This window comes from Myodes glareolus, chromosome 3, assembly GCF_982192425.1.
Source record: "Myodes glareolus chromosome 3, mMyoGla1.1, whole genome shotgun sequence".
In the NCBI taxonomy this organism is placed as follows: domain Eukaryota; kingdom Metazoa; phylum Chordata; class Mammalia; order Rodentia; family Cricetidae; genus Myodes; species Myodes glareolus.
In genome coordinates, this window is record NC_142028.1 from 32943297 (window position 1) to 32959106 (window position 15810).

Genomic DNA, 15810 nt, shown 5'->3' on the forward strand with positions numbered 1-15810 from the left:
TAGTGGACCAGCACCCGCACGTCAACCTAAACGCACCCAGCTCCAACCTGCCCTCAGTAAGAAAGGAAATTGCAGTTCCCGCAACAGTCGGGTGCCGCCCCACCTTGCCTCACGTAGTACCTGGAGCCCCGCCCCTACACACACACCCGCACCCCCTGGTCCCGCCCCTGCCGCGGCCCCTCCCTCTGCGCCCTGCCCTGCCCCAGTCCGCTCCCGGGGCGCAGCCAGCGCAGGTCCGCAACTGGAGCAGTGCACACAGCAGCGGAGAGAGACTCCGAGTCCGCACCTGGGAGTCGAGCCCGGACGCAACGCGCCCGCAGTGCCCGCTGCGCCCGGGCTGGCATGGGGAGGCCCGGCTGAGCGCCGCACCCCACCGCCGAGACCCGCCCGCTCTTCAACCGCGGCCCTCGCGCGCACGGGCGATGGCGAAAGCGACGTCCGGCGCCCCAAGGCTGGGGCTGAAGCTGTTTTTGCTGCTGCCGCTGCTGGGCGAAGGTGAGTCCTACGGGCGGCTGGGACGGTAGCGACCGGGGCGAAGTTAGTGCTGCGCGCCGAACCGGGGAGCTGACGCGCGCACAAGCGCGCTGACATTGGCTGGCATAGGCCGGCTGCGCGCCCGGTGGCCTCCGGGCCTGGGAACCGGGTCTCTGCGGCTAGCGGCTGCACCCGGAGCGCTCGGGCCGCCGGCTGGGCGGGGCTCCGGTCGGTGCGGGTCGCCTGCCGGACGGCGTGGTGGGTGCTCCGCCAAAGCCGCAGCTGCGCACCCTAGGCTGCTCGCGCCTCCAGCTGCGGCCGCGTGCCCGGGGGAAGTGGACAGATCTTGTCGCGGTTGGGAAGCAGCTGCGAGCGGACGGGGTTAGGCAGCCCTGGGAAGCCCGCGACTTGCGCCAGCGCTTGAAGGCTGCCGCTTCCAGGTCTTCCTTACACATTTCACTCCCGCACTTTCTGTAGCTTTTCTCTTCTGGCTAAAGGGTGCTGAGGCTCTTTGGTAAAGGGTATTTTTTTTCCCCTTGTGTGTTTTTGCCGCTCTGGTCTTTAAAAACCGAAAAGCCTGTGATTTCTGTCGTATCTTCTCCCTCGAGTATATCAAGGTCTGAGCCCTGCCTCGTATTCAGTTGGAGCATCCGAAAGTGTGGCTTTTGGAGGTGTGGTAGAATCCAGGGCTGACATTTACCCAGCGCTTTGGGCCCGGTCACTCGGGAGTCGAGTGTGACGATGTGCTCAGCATCATACACACATAGGAGTTCTTTATTAGGTGTGGCTTTAAAGGCTGGTCACTGTTCTCATTCCTATACCCTGGCCAAACAAACCCTTAAAGATGCAGGATGTTAATCCTCCGTGGCTACACCTGTTAGTGTCCTTCCAACCTACCCTAACTTGGTCCCCTCCCCTCTGGAAAATGCATATGTACCAAGTTTCTCTCTGATATCAGAACAGAGCCCATGCCACCCTCATCTCCTTCCTTACAAAGGGCTTTTTTCTCTTTCTCTGTTTGGAGCCTTTGAAAACAGAAAAGGCCTTGACCACCTTGCCTCTAGCCCCATGTCCTTCAGAGACTGGATTCACAGACTAGCTCAGGGCTGCATTTGTGGTCTTCCAAGCACCAAGCACCGTAGAGACAGATGCCGAGATGGGGATGGGATAACTATTTTACGAACCCTTGGTGGGGGGGAGGGATATTGGAGAATATGTTCCTAGGTCTTAGGGTGCTGGGTGGCAGTGCTGCAGAGGGCATGTAGGCAGGAGGCTGCGTGACAAACAGGTTAACACTCTGGAGCTTCTCTACGTCTTTGGATTTCAACTTTATAGTTTCAGGTGTATATTCAGGAGTGAACTAGGAAGACGTGCCAGGCAGCTTCCGAAACCCTTCGAGCCCTGTGTTTAGCAAGGTCTCCAGTGGTTGCAGCGGCCCAACTCAAGGGTCTGGCCTGGGCATTTGGTGGGAATATAGGAAGCTTTCTGTGAGACCCCTGGTCAATAGAATTAGATACCCCCAGATATTGTACAGAATACAGGGACTGTGAGCCACTGTGTTATACCCATCCGTTTCTGGATGGCCAAGAAACCATGATAGTGGTCCCGAGAGGGATGCAGCGGCCTCATACCCAGAAAGAAATAATTGGGATTTTGGAGAAGCCCTGTAGCCTCGGCTCTGGAGCAGCGGTTGTGACACCGATGATCTGCTCCAGACTGCCACCAGAGAGCTCGGGTGCGGTTTCTCAGCGTGTTACAGGGAGCTGCTTGGCCTCCTGCGCCCCCTGGTGGTCACGGTGTCGTAGTTGCTGGACCTGTATGCCAGGGTTTGGAGTGGGTCTGTAGAGGAGAGGGAGCCTTGCTCAACCCACGCTTATCCCTCATTTCAGGTCATCATAAAGACATGCTCCCACCCTCTCTCATGAACTCATGCTCAAGAGACCGGTGGGCACACATATACTCCCACAGCATGGCATGGCTTCCTTCCCACAGTACCGTAACCCCCTCCCCCCATCTTCTCATTACTGTCGGGCCCGGTGTCCTAGAACTAGAGATGGCAACCTCCTTCACTAAGTTGTTAGAATTTTCTGGATTTTTTTCCACTGCTCAGTACATATACAACTTGACTGTATGGATGAGGATTCTAGATTACAGATTCTCGGCTCCCATACATATTCCACAGCGCCTTGGTTCCCGCCCCCCCATCCCACCCCATGCCCCAGCTACTTGTCATCTTCCTGGCATGGCATCTTGCTTAACATCTCTAGCTGTAAGAAGCAAAGGATCTGGCACCATGTACTGGGAGGGTCCCTTTCTAGACAGCCCTTCTGTAAGTGTGAGGGGCCCGTATCTGTATACACCAACAGCCTTGTGATTAAGCCGCTGGCGCCAGGCACACGCAGATTGACCACTCTGTTTCCTTTTTCCTCCCTTCCCCTAGTGAGCCCAGGGGATCCTGGAGGTTTGTCCTGATCCTCCCAGATCCAGGCTCACCTGGGTCTGCCCTTGGCTCTTCCCTCTAGCTGCTGAGCCCCAGTGTTCATTCTCCCTGCTGGGCCAGCCAGAAAGCTCCTGAGGGTGGGGCCTGAGAGCAAACAGCAAGTGGGGAAGTTACTGAGCCCATGCACTAAGTTGCCTTTATTTTGTAGAATTGCTCTAGGAATGGGCTAAGTAAATCACTTGTTTCCTTGGTGGTGTGAAGAAAATGGGATGCATTCACCTAATGGGGTGCTAATGGCCTTTTAGCGAGGGGTGGGGAAAACTAATTAAAAATTATGGTATCTGTTGAAATGGAGCCTGGGATAGGAAGGGCAAAGGGAAGCTGGAAGCTGCTACCTCCCTCGGGATCATTTCTGCAGCCTGACAGAGGACTCTGTTGCTACCATTTCCTGCTAACCAGCAATAACTACCCCGGTCATCCTGTAGACAATCCTGTGAGGGTTGTCATCTTTTCCCCCATTTGACAGGTGAACAAACTGAGGTTCTCCCAATCTGTAGACTCTGGAACCTATGGAAAGCTAAGGACTCTCCAGTTTCTGGTCTCTTGTTTTTAGCAAGTCCTATCTGGGCCAAGAGAGCTTGGTTCTAGGAATAAAGAGATGGAGCGGAGCCTAGGAGATGGAAGTGTCCCTGCCTGTCACATCATAGCAAGTCACTCATGTTTGACAGCAGGTGCTCTAGAGAAAGACTAAACCGGATCTAGGGGTGACATGTGACATAGAGCACCACCCACAGACATGAGGCTCGAACCCCTCTGGGTCTGAGCGGAGTTCTAAGTGAGATGCTTGCTGCTCTTACTGACAGTGGGAGTCCCGTGGGCTAGGAATGAACACTAGGCCTGGCTCTCTCTGAGCTGTCCTGGAAAGGGAGCCTGTGTGCTCCAGGCATGGCTAGAAGACATGTTTGTGTGTAGCCCGAGGGCTGGTGGTGACAAGTCACTGAAGGATTGTCCTCTGCGCACTGTCTGCTGAGGCACCTGGTGCTGTGCTAGGGGAGGGGTGTAACTGTGTGCCATCATCCAGGTGGAATCCACGTCCCTGGGGCGCTAGGAAAGACTGACAGAGGAACACACACTGCATGCCCAGGAAACTAGGGCGGGGTTGGCTGGGAGTCCAGCCTCCACTCACTCAGTAAAAGCGTGGCGGTGATTGCACAGTGGAGGAGTGTGTTGTGTGTGTGGGGGGGCATGCCTGCTGCTGACCTCTTACCTCAATCTTCTTCCATCAATACTCTGCCTTCCTCTTTTTCCTCCTTCCCTGTTATTTTTCTGTGTGAATGCCTTGATGGTACTAATCAAAAAAGAGTGTTGTTTTGAAAGGAGGAGCTATCAGCAAAAACCACACCTAGTAGTTTGTGGAAGAGAGAGAGAGAGAGAGAGAGAGAGAGAGAGAGAGAGAGACAGACAGACAGACAGACAGACAGACAGAGATAGACAGAGAGAGCTCAGATAGGGCTGAGCAGTTGGCAGCAAGACAAGGTAACAAGGATGGTGGGCAGCCCCAACAGGGAGCAGCATTGAACGTGGACCACGGAGGAGGTGATGGTAGTGGGGTCACCCCCTGTGTCTCTACTGTGTGCGGGCTGTCCTCTGTGCTGTGGTATGAGGTGTTTCACCCTAGGAAGCTGTGGAGTTGGTACAGCTGTCCCCATTCATAACAGCAGCCAGGGCTTTGTGACCTGTGATTTGGGAGAGGCTGGGGCTGTGCCACCTGCACTGGGGCTCCAGTTCTTCCCAGAGGACAGAGATCCTTTCCTGACAGAGGTTCCAGGACCCCAAAGAGCTCTTGTGGAGTGTGCCTGCTTCCTCCCTCTTTGTTTCCTCAGCTGTTCCTTCCCTTATCACCCACTTCCCTGCCACTTCCCTGTTTTCTGCCTCCGTGGAGAGGCCCTGAGCAAGCCTCATAACCCTGTGATATATTGTAGGGGGCTTCAGGGACCATTCCCACCCCCAGGCTGAGACTGGGAATCTGTCGAGATAGCTCCTGACTATTGGGTGAGTGCTGCTGTTCTCTGTCAGCTCCTTCCCAGGCACGCTGGTGCCCCTTAGAAGGGTTGCTGGTGAGACCTGAAGGGCTGCTTTTGAGGCACCACCTGGGCTCTCTGGACTCTGAGGAGAGCAGGTGGCCAGCCACAAGCAAACACTTCTGTTTGCTTTTGCCTCACAGGCAGCCCCACTCAGCAGAGCAGCCCAGATGCTACTGCAGGTTAACTGTACCTGGACAGGTGTGCACCTGCCTGGTGAGTGGACAGCGTGGCCTCATCTCTGCAGCAAGAGGTGCCTGTGGCCTGATCGTAGCAGATGGAGCCCTTCTGCAAAACCCAGGAGTATCAGATGCTCCTCGTGGTGGTCCCAGGTCTTCCCTCCTCTGTGACCTGGGGTGCTGGTGTCTGAATTCTTCGGAGCTGTCCGAGGGGCAGTGTGATCCCAGAGCAGGAGATGAGGGAAGCTGGTCAGTGTTCATTGAAATTGATTCCACTTCCTCACATGGTCCTTGACATTTTCATATTTGAATTCCAGGGGGAAAAAGGAGTGGGCAATTTTTAATTATCTTGAAACTTAAGAAACCAGAGAATGCTGTGAGTGCCAGGACCTGAATGGGGGTGAGAGTAGAGTTATGGTGGACACGGTGAGTGCGGAGAGATTCACTGAATTTCTTGGACGTTTTTGCCAGTGTGACAGGAAAGATGGGGCCAGATTCAGGGTGACTCGGGGGCTTTGACTTCTCCAGTCTTCCTTTATGGCCCTCGACCCTTACCTGGGGCATCTACTGCATTGTGGAGTCAGGAATCCGTTTCTGCCCACCAGAGATCCAAGCAGCAAATGATGCTGGGAACCACTCTCCTCCCAGGCAGGACGGCCTTAATGTGCTTTAGCACCTTGGGATGTGCTTTGCCCCCGTGAGTGCGCTGCCTGGCTTGTGACTCAGCACAGGTAGTCAGTTGGAGGTCGCCCTTGCAGGTTGATCCAGCAGGTCCACATCTGAAGAGCCCTCAAAAGTCTGGACTGAGCAACATTTCATATGTTTGCTTCCCTTGCCACCCCAGCCTATACCTGCAGTTCTGGGTAACAGACTCCCAGCTTCGTCTCCGTGACTTAACATGGGTGCCCTACTTGTGTGACAGCTGGCATGCCCTCCACATCCAGGAATGCCCTCTCCCAAGAGAAGCTGCACCCCAGAGTCTTGCCCTGGGACATAGGCACAGGAAGAACCAGAGGCTGACAGAGCTTGTGTTGCTTGGCCAGTGTTGTGAATGTCAGAAATGTCAGAATCGCAGCACAGGGCCCATCTCAGTGCAGGGTAGCCTGAGAGTTAGAGAGAAGTGGGCCGAACCCAGGCTGTGGTGTACACATTCTGGGGGCTCCAGACTTCGGACCCTTTCTGTTGTTGTGGTCACCACCATGACGAAAAACAGTGTGGTAAGCAAGGGGTTAATTTTTGTCTCGCAGCTTACAGCCCATCACGAAGGGACGTCAGGGCAGGCACTGGGGCACAGACCATGGAAGGATGCTGCTCACTGCCTTGTTTTTCCACGGCTCAGCTTACCTTTTCTATATACAAGCCAGGACCGTCTCCAGAGATGGCACTGGCCACCGTGCAATGGGCCCTCTCATATTAGTCAAGGAAATTCCCTCACAGACTCGCCTACAGGCCAATCCCATGGTGGCATTTTCTTAATTGGGTTTTTCTCTTCCCAGATGACTCTATCTTGTGCCAAGCTGACAAGCAAACGAAACAAAACTACTTAGCCAGGGTCCCGTTAAGTGGCCTCTCCAAGTGGGCACCTCTGCCCATTTTCCTGGATGGTGCGGCGGGGGCCTATGCTGGGCCCTGGAGCTGAGGGTGAGGGAGGTGACAGTTGACTGAAATTTGTCTTTGAAAAAACCTTTTAAATGAAACAGACGTAGCGTAAGGGTAACTTTTGAAGATGCTAGTGCAGTGACACTCAGCCCAGTGTCCTGGTGTCCCTCTGGCCCATCACACCCTCATTATCCCCAGAGGATGCCGTATATGCATTAAACAGTTGCCCCTTTCTTCATGCCTGCTTCTGTCTCCAGATCTGCCTGTTCTGGGCATGTCATGTAAATGGTTCAGTGTTTATGGTAGTTTGTATGTTCATCTTCGTTGTAGCGTGTGTCAATATGTCATTCTTTCAGTTTGAGTAATAAACTTCTTTTGTTTGGATAGCCAGCCACGCTTTCGTTGGCCTAGGGAGGTGTGTTCTCTTTTGCGAACAGTGTTTCTCAGAACGTCCTCTGGACTGCTTCTTTGTTTTTAAGACTTGTTCTCAGTTCCTAGGAGGGAAGTTGCTTAAGGCTTTGTTGCTTAAGGCTTTGGTGTTTGGTGTTTGAGCAGCCGCTGAGCTGCCCTTTCCCGAGGCAGGGTCTTTTTCAGCCACTGCATGGAAAGGCTACACTTTACCCACATCCTCTCTGCCACTTGCCAGTCCCTGCTGTTTGTTGTTGGTTAGTCCCTCCTCTTCGCTAGTTCCTGCTGCTGTTTGCCTTCCCAGTGGGCTCAGAGTGGGATTTCATTGTGCCTTTGGCTTGACTCTCTAAAGATGCGTGATCTAGTCCTAAGACTAGACGAGCTGCTGTTTGCACACTCATTGACTGGTTATGCATGTTATTGGACAAGAGTCTCTTTAATTTCTCTCTGACAGTTTGATTCATGTACATAGTGCATTTTGTCTTGACTGAGAAGCCACTTCATCCAGTAGCATCTTGGCCGGTTCTGAGACGTCTCCTGAGAAGACAATGATGCCCTTGGATGGACCTTGAATCTCTGCGGTCCACTGAGTGTCTGAGTTTCTCAGGAAACCATGACTTTTGCGCCACATTGAGCACAAGTGTTCCAGAAATGATGGCATTACAGCTAGTGCAGGAGAAACAGATACCCTGGAACCTCCCTGTAAGGGGAGGATGCTGGAAAGCAGAGAGCCACCCCACACCCAACCAGGGAACTGGCTGCCTGGGAAGCCAGGGCTGCCCTCTCACTCTGCCTCTATCTAGACTAAAAATAACTGGACAGATTGGTCTAAGTTGATTACGGTAATTGCTGCTGTGATGTCATGCTGCCGGCCAGGGCTGTGTTGCAGAGATCATAGCCTGTGCGGAGGCAGTGGCGTCTCCTCTGCATTCCCGCTCAGGGTTTATAACCAAAACCGGCAAGGTCCAGGTACCAGTGATGGGCCTTCAGCAATGGCCTGCCCTGCCATACAAGGGACCCCAGGATTCCAGTGCGTTTGAAACCAGAAACCACTCCTGTGTGGTTCCCCCCCCCCCCACTATCCTCCAGAGTGGATGCTTGGGACTTCTTTATCTGTCTCCCCTTCCCAAGAAGAGGCCCATTGCATCTGCCCCAGAGATCAAAGTGGTCTCTTCCTGCTGCTGCACCTTGGTCAGGACGCACTGTATTGCCCCTGACTTTCCAGCTTCCCACCTCATCCTGGGCAGATCCCTGCAGTATGGGCACATGGAGCCATATAGCAGGACTGTCACATTTGGGTGTACGAGTTGTAGACTGCAGGCATGACACAGGCATGGTACCCGCACAGGAGCAGGACTGGCTCTGCGCTGGCTGCAGCATTCACGTCCTGACACGTTCAGTGGTATTGGGACCTTTGACCATTACAGGGTAGGACTCCACAATATGCTGTCGTCCAGAGAGTTGGGCTCATGAGAGCCTAACATTGGGCTCTGTACCTGTGGTTGCTCCTTCCATGTAGTAAACTCCAGTGGGATGGCACCCCTGAGCAAACATCCACCTGGTCTCACATCCCTGAACCCTCACTTTGTTTTGGGGCTCCTGCTCTGACCCCATCTCACTGAAATATTTAGGAGCCGGTTTATAAACACCAAACAAACTGTCAGGGGCATCCACCTTTTTGAGGAGGAATGGCGAAGACGTGGATGTATCTCCCCGGTAGCATTTTCAGCCTGCTACCGCAGGCATGTAAGTGGAGGGCCCCCTGGCCTGGATCTCTGTGACCTGATTTCTCAAAAGCACTATTTGAGCAGCTGTCACTGAACAGAGGAGCCTGGGCCAGTCTGGCTAAGTCCTAAATGACTCTGGATGGCCTGGGGCCGTTCTCTGTCTTGGTTTATTGCTCAGCGAGATGGGAATCCTAACATCCATTAGGCATTTTGATGTGCTGCAAACAGCACTATAGAAATGTCATCGGTGGACATTGAAGGTGACACAAGGGGCATTAGGATGGAGTGTTTAAAAGGAGCTTGAGGTATGTGGGGTGGCCATGTTCTGCGTCAGGCTGCTCTGCCGGCCATGTGGGGACAGCTGCACAGTCCAGAGTCATCAGGGTCAAAGTTGATAGTGTCTTGGCCCAGTGGCACCAGCGGAGTTAAGGCCACAAAGTACTAGAGAGAGCCCTGGAGCAAAAGGGGCCTGGTCTCCCACACACGACCATCTATAGACCACTTGGGTGGCCAGGCCTTGCCTGTCCTAGGAAAGAAATTAATTGTAACCTAATTGGCAGTTTCCTTTGTATAAAAGCCGGAAGAAACTGCCAGCAAGACCCACGATTAAGTCGGTAGCAGCTGGGAAATCATATTTGGGTGGGAGCTTCCTCCATCTCAGTGAGGCCAGTGCAGCTGGTCTGGGTGGGTATGGAAGTGCAGGTGGTAGCTGCAGTGCGTACTGGATAAAGCCTGGTACCCATGTTCCTTGGAGAAGAAGGCTGGGTCTGTGTGTAGAAGGCAGCTCTGGGGTCTGGCTGTCCCAATGACCAATTAGACCCTAACCCCAGGGGTATAGTAGATCCCCTCCCCTCCTGCAGCAGAGAACTGTATGATGGTGTGAGGCTTCGGAGGGCTGAGCCCTGAGGGAAGAACTACCATGATGGAGAGATGCTATCCTGCAGCACCAGTTCGGGGATGGGCAGGTGAGGACCATACCTGGGTGTGTTCAGGGAACGCAGAGCCTCCCAAGTCGGGAGCAGCCCCAGCCCCACTCCTGTACCAGGTCTCTTCTGTCCAGCTGCTACCAGCCGCCCTGCCCTGGAAGCCTAATGAGACAGGTGTCTACAGAGATAGTGCACACTGAGTCTTATGCTCTGTACTAGTGGGGGTCCAGACTTGAAGGGATGATGTGTGTGGACTCTGAAGACGAGTCGAGAGGGGATGCTAATAACTACGGGGAAGATGGAAATGACAGTTAGGATTGTGCTGGTGGTTATGGTGCTGATAATGAAGGTAGAGGTCTGGGGCGGAGATGATGGAGATAGAGGTGTGGGGGTGGAGATGATGGAGACAGAGGTGTGAGGGTGGAGATGATGGAGACAGGTGTGGGGTGGGGATGATGGAGATAGAGGTGTGGGGCTGGGGATGATGGAGATAGAGGTGTGGGGCTGGAGATGATGGAGACAGAGGTGTGGGGGTGGAGATGATGGAGACAGGTGTGGGGGTGGAGATGATGGAGACAGAGGTGTGGGGGTGGAGATGATGGAGACAGAGGTGTGAGGGTGGAGATGATGGGAATGGCAGAAAGAAAGCATCAGAACTTCACATCCGTCAACTAAATTTTGCTCCCAACAGCCCTATGAAGAAGGGCTTGATCTCCTTGGGAGCAGAGGGGAAAATAATTAAGGCACAAAATGTACAGTCCTTGTCCAAGCCAGTGCCCCAGTTCTGCCAGACATTGTGTACCCCAGACTTAATTCATTGTCCATAAGCTGATTCGAACTGTCATTTCTGACAGGGCTTCTGAGGTCATGGTCTCTTAGCCCTGAGAAACTAGACTTCCTGTCAGCATCTGCCACTTTCAGCTCTCTTTCCTGAATTTTCATAGTCTTTAGTCCTCTACCCTCCAAGCCAGGCCACCCTTGTCCTGACACTGTCTTCTCTTCACGCTTGCTAGGAGAGTCCCACCTCCGTGGCCTCCATCTGGCTCCAGCCAAATGATTCGGAACAAGCCACTTAGGTTTGAATAGTTATTTCCTTGTCCTTGGCGTTATGTCTAAATGCCTGACAAGAAACGGCTCTTAACTGCTGGGCCATGTCTCCAACCCCTTGGTTGAATTGTGCAAACAGCATTTGTCGTAGTCAGGGGAACTATTGCTAGGGGAACTATTGCTATGATAGAAGAGTGATGGAAAACAAGTTGGGGAAGAAGGGGTTAATTCTGGCTGACCTTTCCACATCATGGAAGGAAGTCAGGACAGGAACTCTTAACAGTGACAGGTTCTGCTGAAGAGGCTGTGGGAGGGTGTTGTTTATTGGTTTGCCCCCCATAGCTTGATCAGAACCCAGGACCACCAGCCCAGGGATGTCAACACTCACACTAGGCGGGGCCCTCCCCCGCAATCACTAATTAAGAAAATGCTCTGTAGGCTTGCCTTCATCCCACGGAGGCATTTTCTCAGTCGAGATACCCTCCTCTCTGATGACTCTAGCTTGTTCAAATTGACAAAGAACTAACCAGCACAGTATCAGAATACCTTTCATTTAAGATTAAGGTTGAATGTCGTGTGGCTGTTCATTCCACATTCTGGGTACTCATCCACAGGCACTAAAGCTGCATCTGCCTTTGGCTGTTGTGACGAGTACTACTGTAAAATGGATGTGTAAATCACTTTGGGATTTATTTGGGGTGATGCTCTGAGATGGAGTTGCTGGATCCTATGGGGAGCCTGGGTTGCATAGTTTGAGGAATCTTGACGTGTTGTCAGTAGCACCCACACCATTTCAAACCCCCGCAGCATGCACAAGGCTTCTATACAGAGCTCTTATTACTGTTTGAAACCACTATCTGGAAAGTAATTGGGCATACTACACAAAATCAGTATAGCACGCGGCGCAGCCAAGGCCAACGTCCACAACTCGCTCTGATGAGTACTTCTGTGACTCTTCCTGGCCTTCTGTTAGTTTGTTTCCATAACTGTGACCAAAACAACGCCCAGAAGCACCTTAGAAGAGATAAACATGTTTGGGCCCAGGTTTGTGAGACCAAAACAGGATCTCTATTGTTGTTAAGAAGCCGAATTGTGATACATTGTTATTAAGTCCCCATGCCTTACAAGGATGTTTGTTTCCTGAGCCTAAGGTAGCCTGAAAACCATGTTTTTCAGTTAACACTGAACTTTTAGCCCCATGATACCTGCCTACTCCTTTGCCTTGCTAAACTCCTAAACCTGTGAAATATGATTGAAATTTGCCATATGAAAGTGTCTTCCAGGATACCTTGATGATTCTCCTTTGATATGATGTTTTCCTGCACTTACCTACCCCACAGGCAGCCCACCCCCACTCTTCTATCCAGGTACTGATAGCTAATATCTCGGCAGCTGTACTCTATCACCCCTAACCCTTCCCCATAAGAGACCTCAAAAGTTAGTGAGGGCCTACTGCTCCCTGAAATCCCGACTTCAGGAGAGGTAGCCAGCTGGCTAGTAGTAAATACAGTTTGCTTTAGTCAGACAGTCATGGAATTGACTTTTCTCCTCAGGTCTAGCAATGTAAGTTTGACTTGACTGGAAGGGTATGCTGGAGCTGGGCAGGAAGCAAAGACAAATTCCTGGCTCTCTCTCTTTCTGTTACGTCATTCAGGCCCTCAGACTTTGGGACAGTGCAGCCAACTCTCAGGGCTGACCCCCCCCCCCCTTAGTTGGTCCTTTCTGGAGATGCCCCACAGACACACCCAGTGTATGTGCACCTCACTAAACTCTGAGGTGCTCGTTAATCCAGTCAGTTTGACAAGATGAGCCATCACAGATTGAAAGGCAAGCATCTTAGCTATGCAGTGTTAGGAACTCGATTATGCCCACATGACCGGCTCCTCATCAGGACATAGGGTATTTTCATTACCCCCAAATTCACCGTCTGCCACTCCCAGGCTGTCAACCCTATACCCACCAAAGAGCCCCCATGATCACCTGAAACCTGCTGAGACTCTGCCTGACTGCTTCCACTGGGCAGGCTGTCTGTGACCCACCCAGGTGAACATGTGCCGCGGTGGTCCATTTCTTTTCATTGCTGCCCTAGAATTCTACAGCACGGATGTACCAGTTTGCTTCTCTGAATCCCCACGGAAGGGCATCTGTGTTGCCAGCTCTTGGTTGCCTTGAGTAATTCTGCTGTGCAGTGTTAGGATATTTGATGGCTGGGTGGTTTAAGTTCTGCTGGATAAATGCGGTGGAGTTGCTGGGTCATATGTAAGAGCGTGTTTTGATAAAGATAATCACTTTCCTCCAGGGTGCTCTCTGTTTCTGGTGACTGATACATGCCCTGCTTGTCTAGCAGCGTCTAGTATCTATGAAACCTCCTCTGGCCCCAGGTGATCTGTTGAGAAGCTTATTGAATTCCTGGATCATGTATGATCCCAGGGCTCACCACTCTGGGGTAGCTGAGGATTATTTTGCGACTGTGCGACTGTTTTGTACTTTGCCCCACTCCCTATTCCTTACTTTTCTGTCTTTGCTTTAATATGGTGGAATTATCAGTTATGTTTAGCTATGCTCGTGTTCTTTGGACTTGTGAGAAATTCTTGCTGAGGTTAGAATTTAAAATTAACATGCTTTTTGACCATGAAGAATCTGTTTCTCCCACTGCTGCCCACACACTGCCCTGTCTCCTGCAGCCCCACTGGGCCTCTACTTCTCAAGGGATGCTTACTGGGAGAGGCTGTATGTAGACCAGCCAGCTGGCACACCGCTGCTCTACGTCCATGCCCTTCGGGATAGCCCTGAAGAAGTGCCCAGCTTCCGCCTGGGCCAGCATCTCTATAGCGCCTACCGCACACGGCTGCATGAGAATGACTGGATCCGCATCCACGAGGACACTGGCCTTCTCTACCTCAACCAGAGCCTGGACCACAGTTCCTGGGAGCAGCTCAGCATCCGCAGTAAGGGAATAGCCTGGCACCCCATCCCCATTCCACCTTGGCCTAGCCCTCAAGGTGCCCTCATCTTAGCTACCAGTCTGTGGCTAGGGATGGCTTCCTTAAGGCTCCTGTGGGCAAAGGTGTACAGCGTGGGGTGAAGGCAGCTGCCTTGTATCCAGTTTAATGAGGGACCCATGACTTTGGGAGCACTAATTACTCCTGGGCCTCCTGAGGCTATTGGGAGTTGGGAGGACCATTCAAATGACTTGGCTCTTTCTAAGTGGAGCAGTTGCTATTTGCGGTGGAATGCTAAGGGTGTTCAGGTTGTATGAGAGAGAGTCCAAGGAGCTGGGAAATCCCCAGGGGGGGTAGTTTAGCTGGTGACCTTGAACTTGCTGAAGAACACCCGGTCCCTCCCGGGAAGCACGTCAGGATTCCTTACAGTCGCAACGTCACATTAAGCACACAGCAGTCTGGACAGTTTGTTCAAAGAACATTAGCTGCCATGGGATTGTAATAACGTAATCGAGGCTAAAAGAAACCGAACAGAACAGTTAGTAGCCACTAACCAGGTGTAAGGTGGAGGCCCAGGGAGACGTGTGCCTCAGCCAAGGCCTAGACCTCACTAACCTAGGATGTAGTACCTCAGTGGTAGAACTGAACTGGAAATTCTTCCTCTAGGTGTTGATGAAGTATGTCCTTGGGATGTATCTGGGGGAAAGCCCTTGGTGTTAGTGGCCAGGGAGTGCAGTTGGTTCAGGAGTCTACGCTGTAAGGTCACTCACCTGAAGGGACCAGGGAATGTTAGCCCCAGGGCTGGAGCATTTCCCTCAGGAGGAACCATTTGAACAGAAACCTGAATGACAAGAGAGGCAGGCCAAGGACTCAGCATCCTGCGGCAGAGGTGGGGTGTAACAGCTGGGGCTTTTGTAGACACACTAAGCCCTGGCATCCCTGCCCCTGCTCTTCATCCCTTACCTGAAAAGGGGCTGTCTTCTTTTCTCCCTACAGATGGTGGCTTCCCCTTGCTCACCATCTTCCTCCAGGTTTTCCTGGGGTCCACAACCCAGCGAGAGGGTGAATGCCATTGGCCAGGCTGTGCCCGCGTGTACTTCTCCTTCATGAATGACTCCTTCCCAGCGTGTAGCTCCCTCAAACCCCAGGACCTCTGCATCCCGGAGACAGGCCTGTCGTTCCGCATCAGGGAGAACAGGCCCCCTGGCACCTTCTACCGGTTTCAGCTCTTGCCTGCGCAGTCCCTTTGTCCGAACATCAGTGTGGCCTACAGGCTCTTGGAAGGTGAGTGCCAGCCTAGGGCGGGGGGTGGGGGGGTGGCACTATTCTTCCGTTCTGTTGCACAACAGGCATAGTGCTTCCCTTTGGGTGAGCCACCTGTCATTTTTTTTGCCACTGTTTAAAATGCCAGCAATATCTCATTAGTGTCTGTCATGGGCCAAATATTGTAAAAGGTTGGGACACAATTGTAAACAAACAGGACTGGCATTTTGCCTGCTTGCAGCCTCTAATCTTCTAGAGGGTAGAACCCTGTGTCTAGGATACTGGGTGGTTTCTGGAATGAGGGAGGGAAGAAAGAAAAAACAGGGGGCCCAGAAGTGATGGTGCATACTTTGAATTGTGTGATCAGGGCAGAGGCCACTCTGCAAGGTGGGTTGGCGCCAGATGCAGAGGTCAGGCACCCAATGCTGCTAAAGCGAAGTCTTCTGGGACTGGAGAGCAGTTAGCCACAGGAGGCAGGGACCATTTCAGGGTTTTGTTCCTTGAATAGGGGGAGCAAGGCAGGCAGGGGTGGGAGGGGAGGTATGGGAAGTCTCCACTTGCAATTGAAAGGCTTAGTCAGACTTCTCCATTGGGTATGGTTCCAGGTCAGGATTATGTATGATGGTGGAATTATGGAGGCGAGGTACTGGGGAGACCTTTGAGTGGGGGGATGGACTGTCATGAGGCTAGAATTGGCATGAGAATCAGGCAGTGTCCTGGCGTG

The 15810-nt window shown here is 52.6% G+C and overlaps 1 protein-coding gene across 1 annotated transcript in view; it reads left to right on the top strand.

Annotated features, from left to right (window-relative positions):
- Window positions 1-231: 231 nt before the first annotated feature.
- Ret (ret proto-oncogene) overlaps window positions 232-15810 on the top strand; it is a 42999-nt gene continuing 27420 nt past the window's right edge. The window contains exons 1-3 of the mRNA XM_085686953.2: window positions 232-495; window positions 13566-13829; window positions 14820-15107. Of these exons, the coding sequence (XP_085543079.1) occupies window positions 423-495; window positions 13566-13829; window positions 14820-15107 (625 nt within the window). The 5' untranslated portion in view covers window positions 232-422. The remainder of the gene's footprint in view (window positions 496-13565; window positions 13830-14819; window positions 15108-15810) is intronic.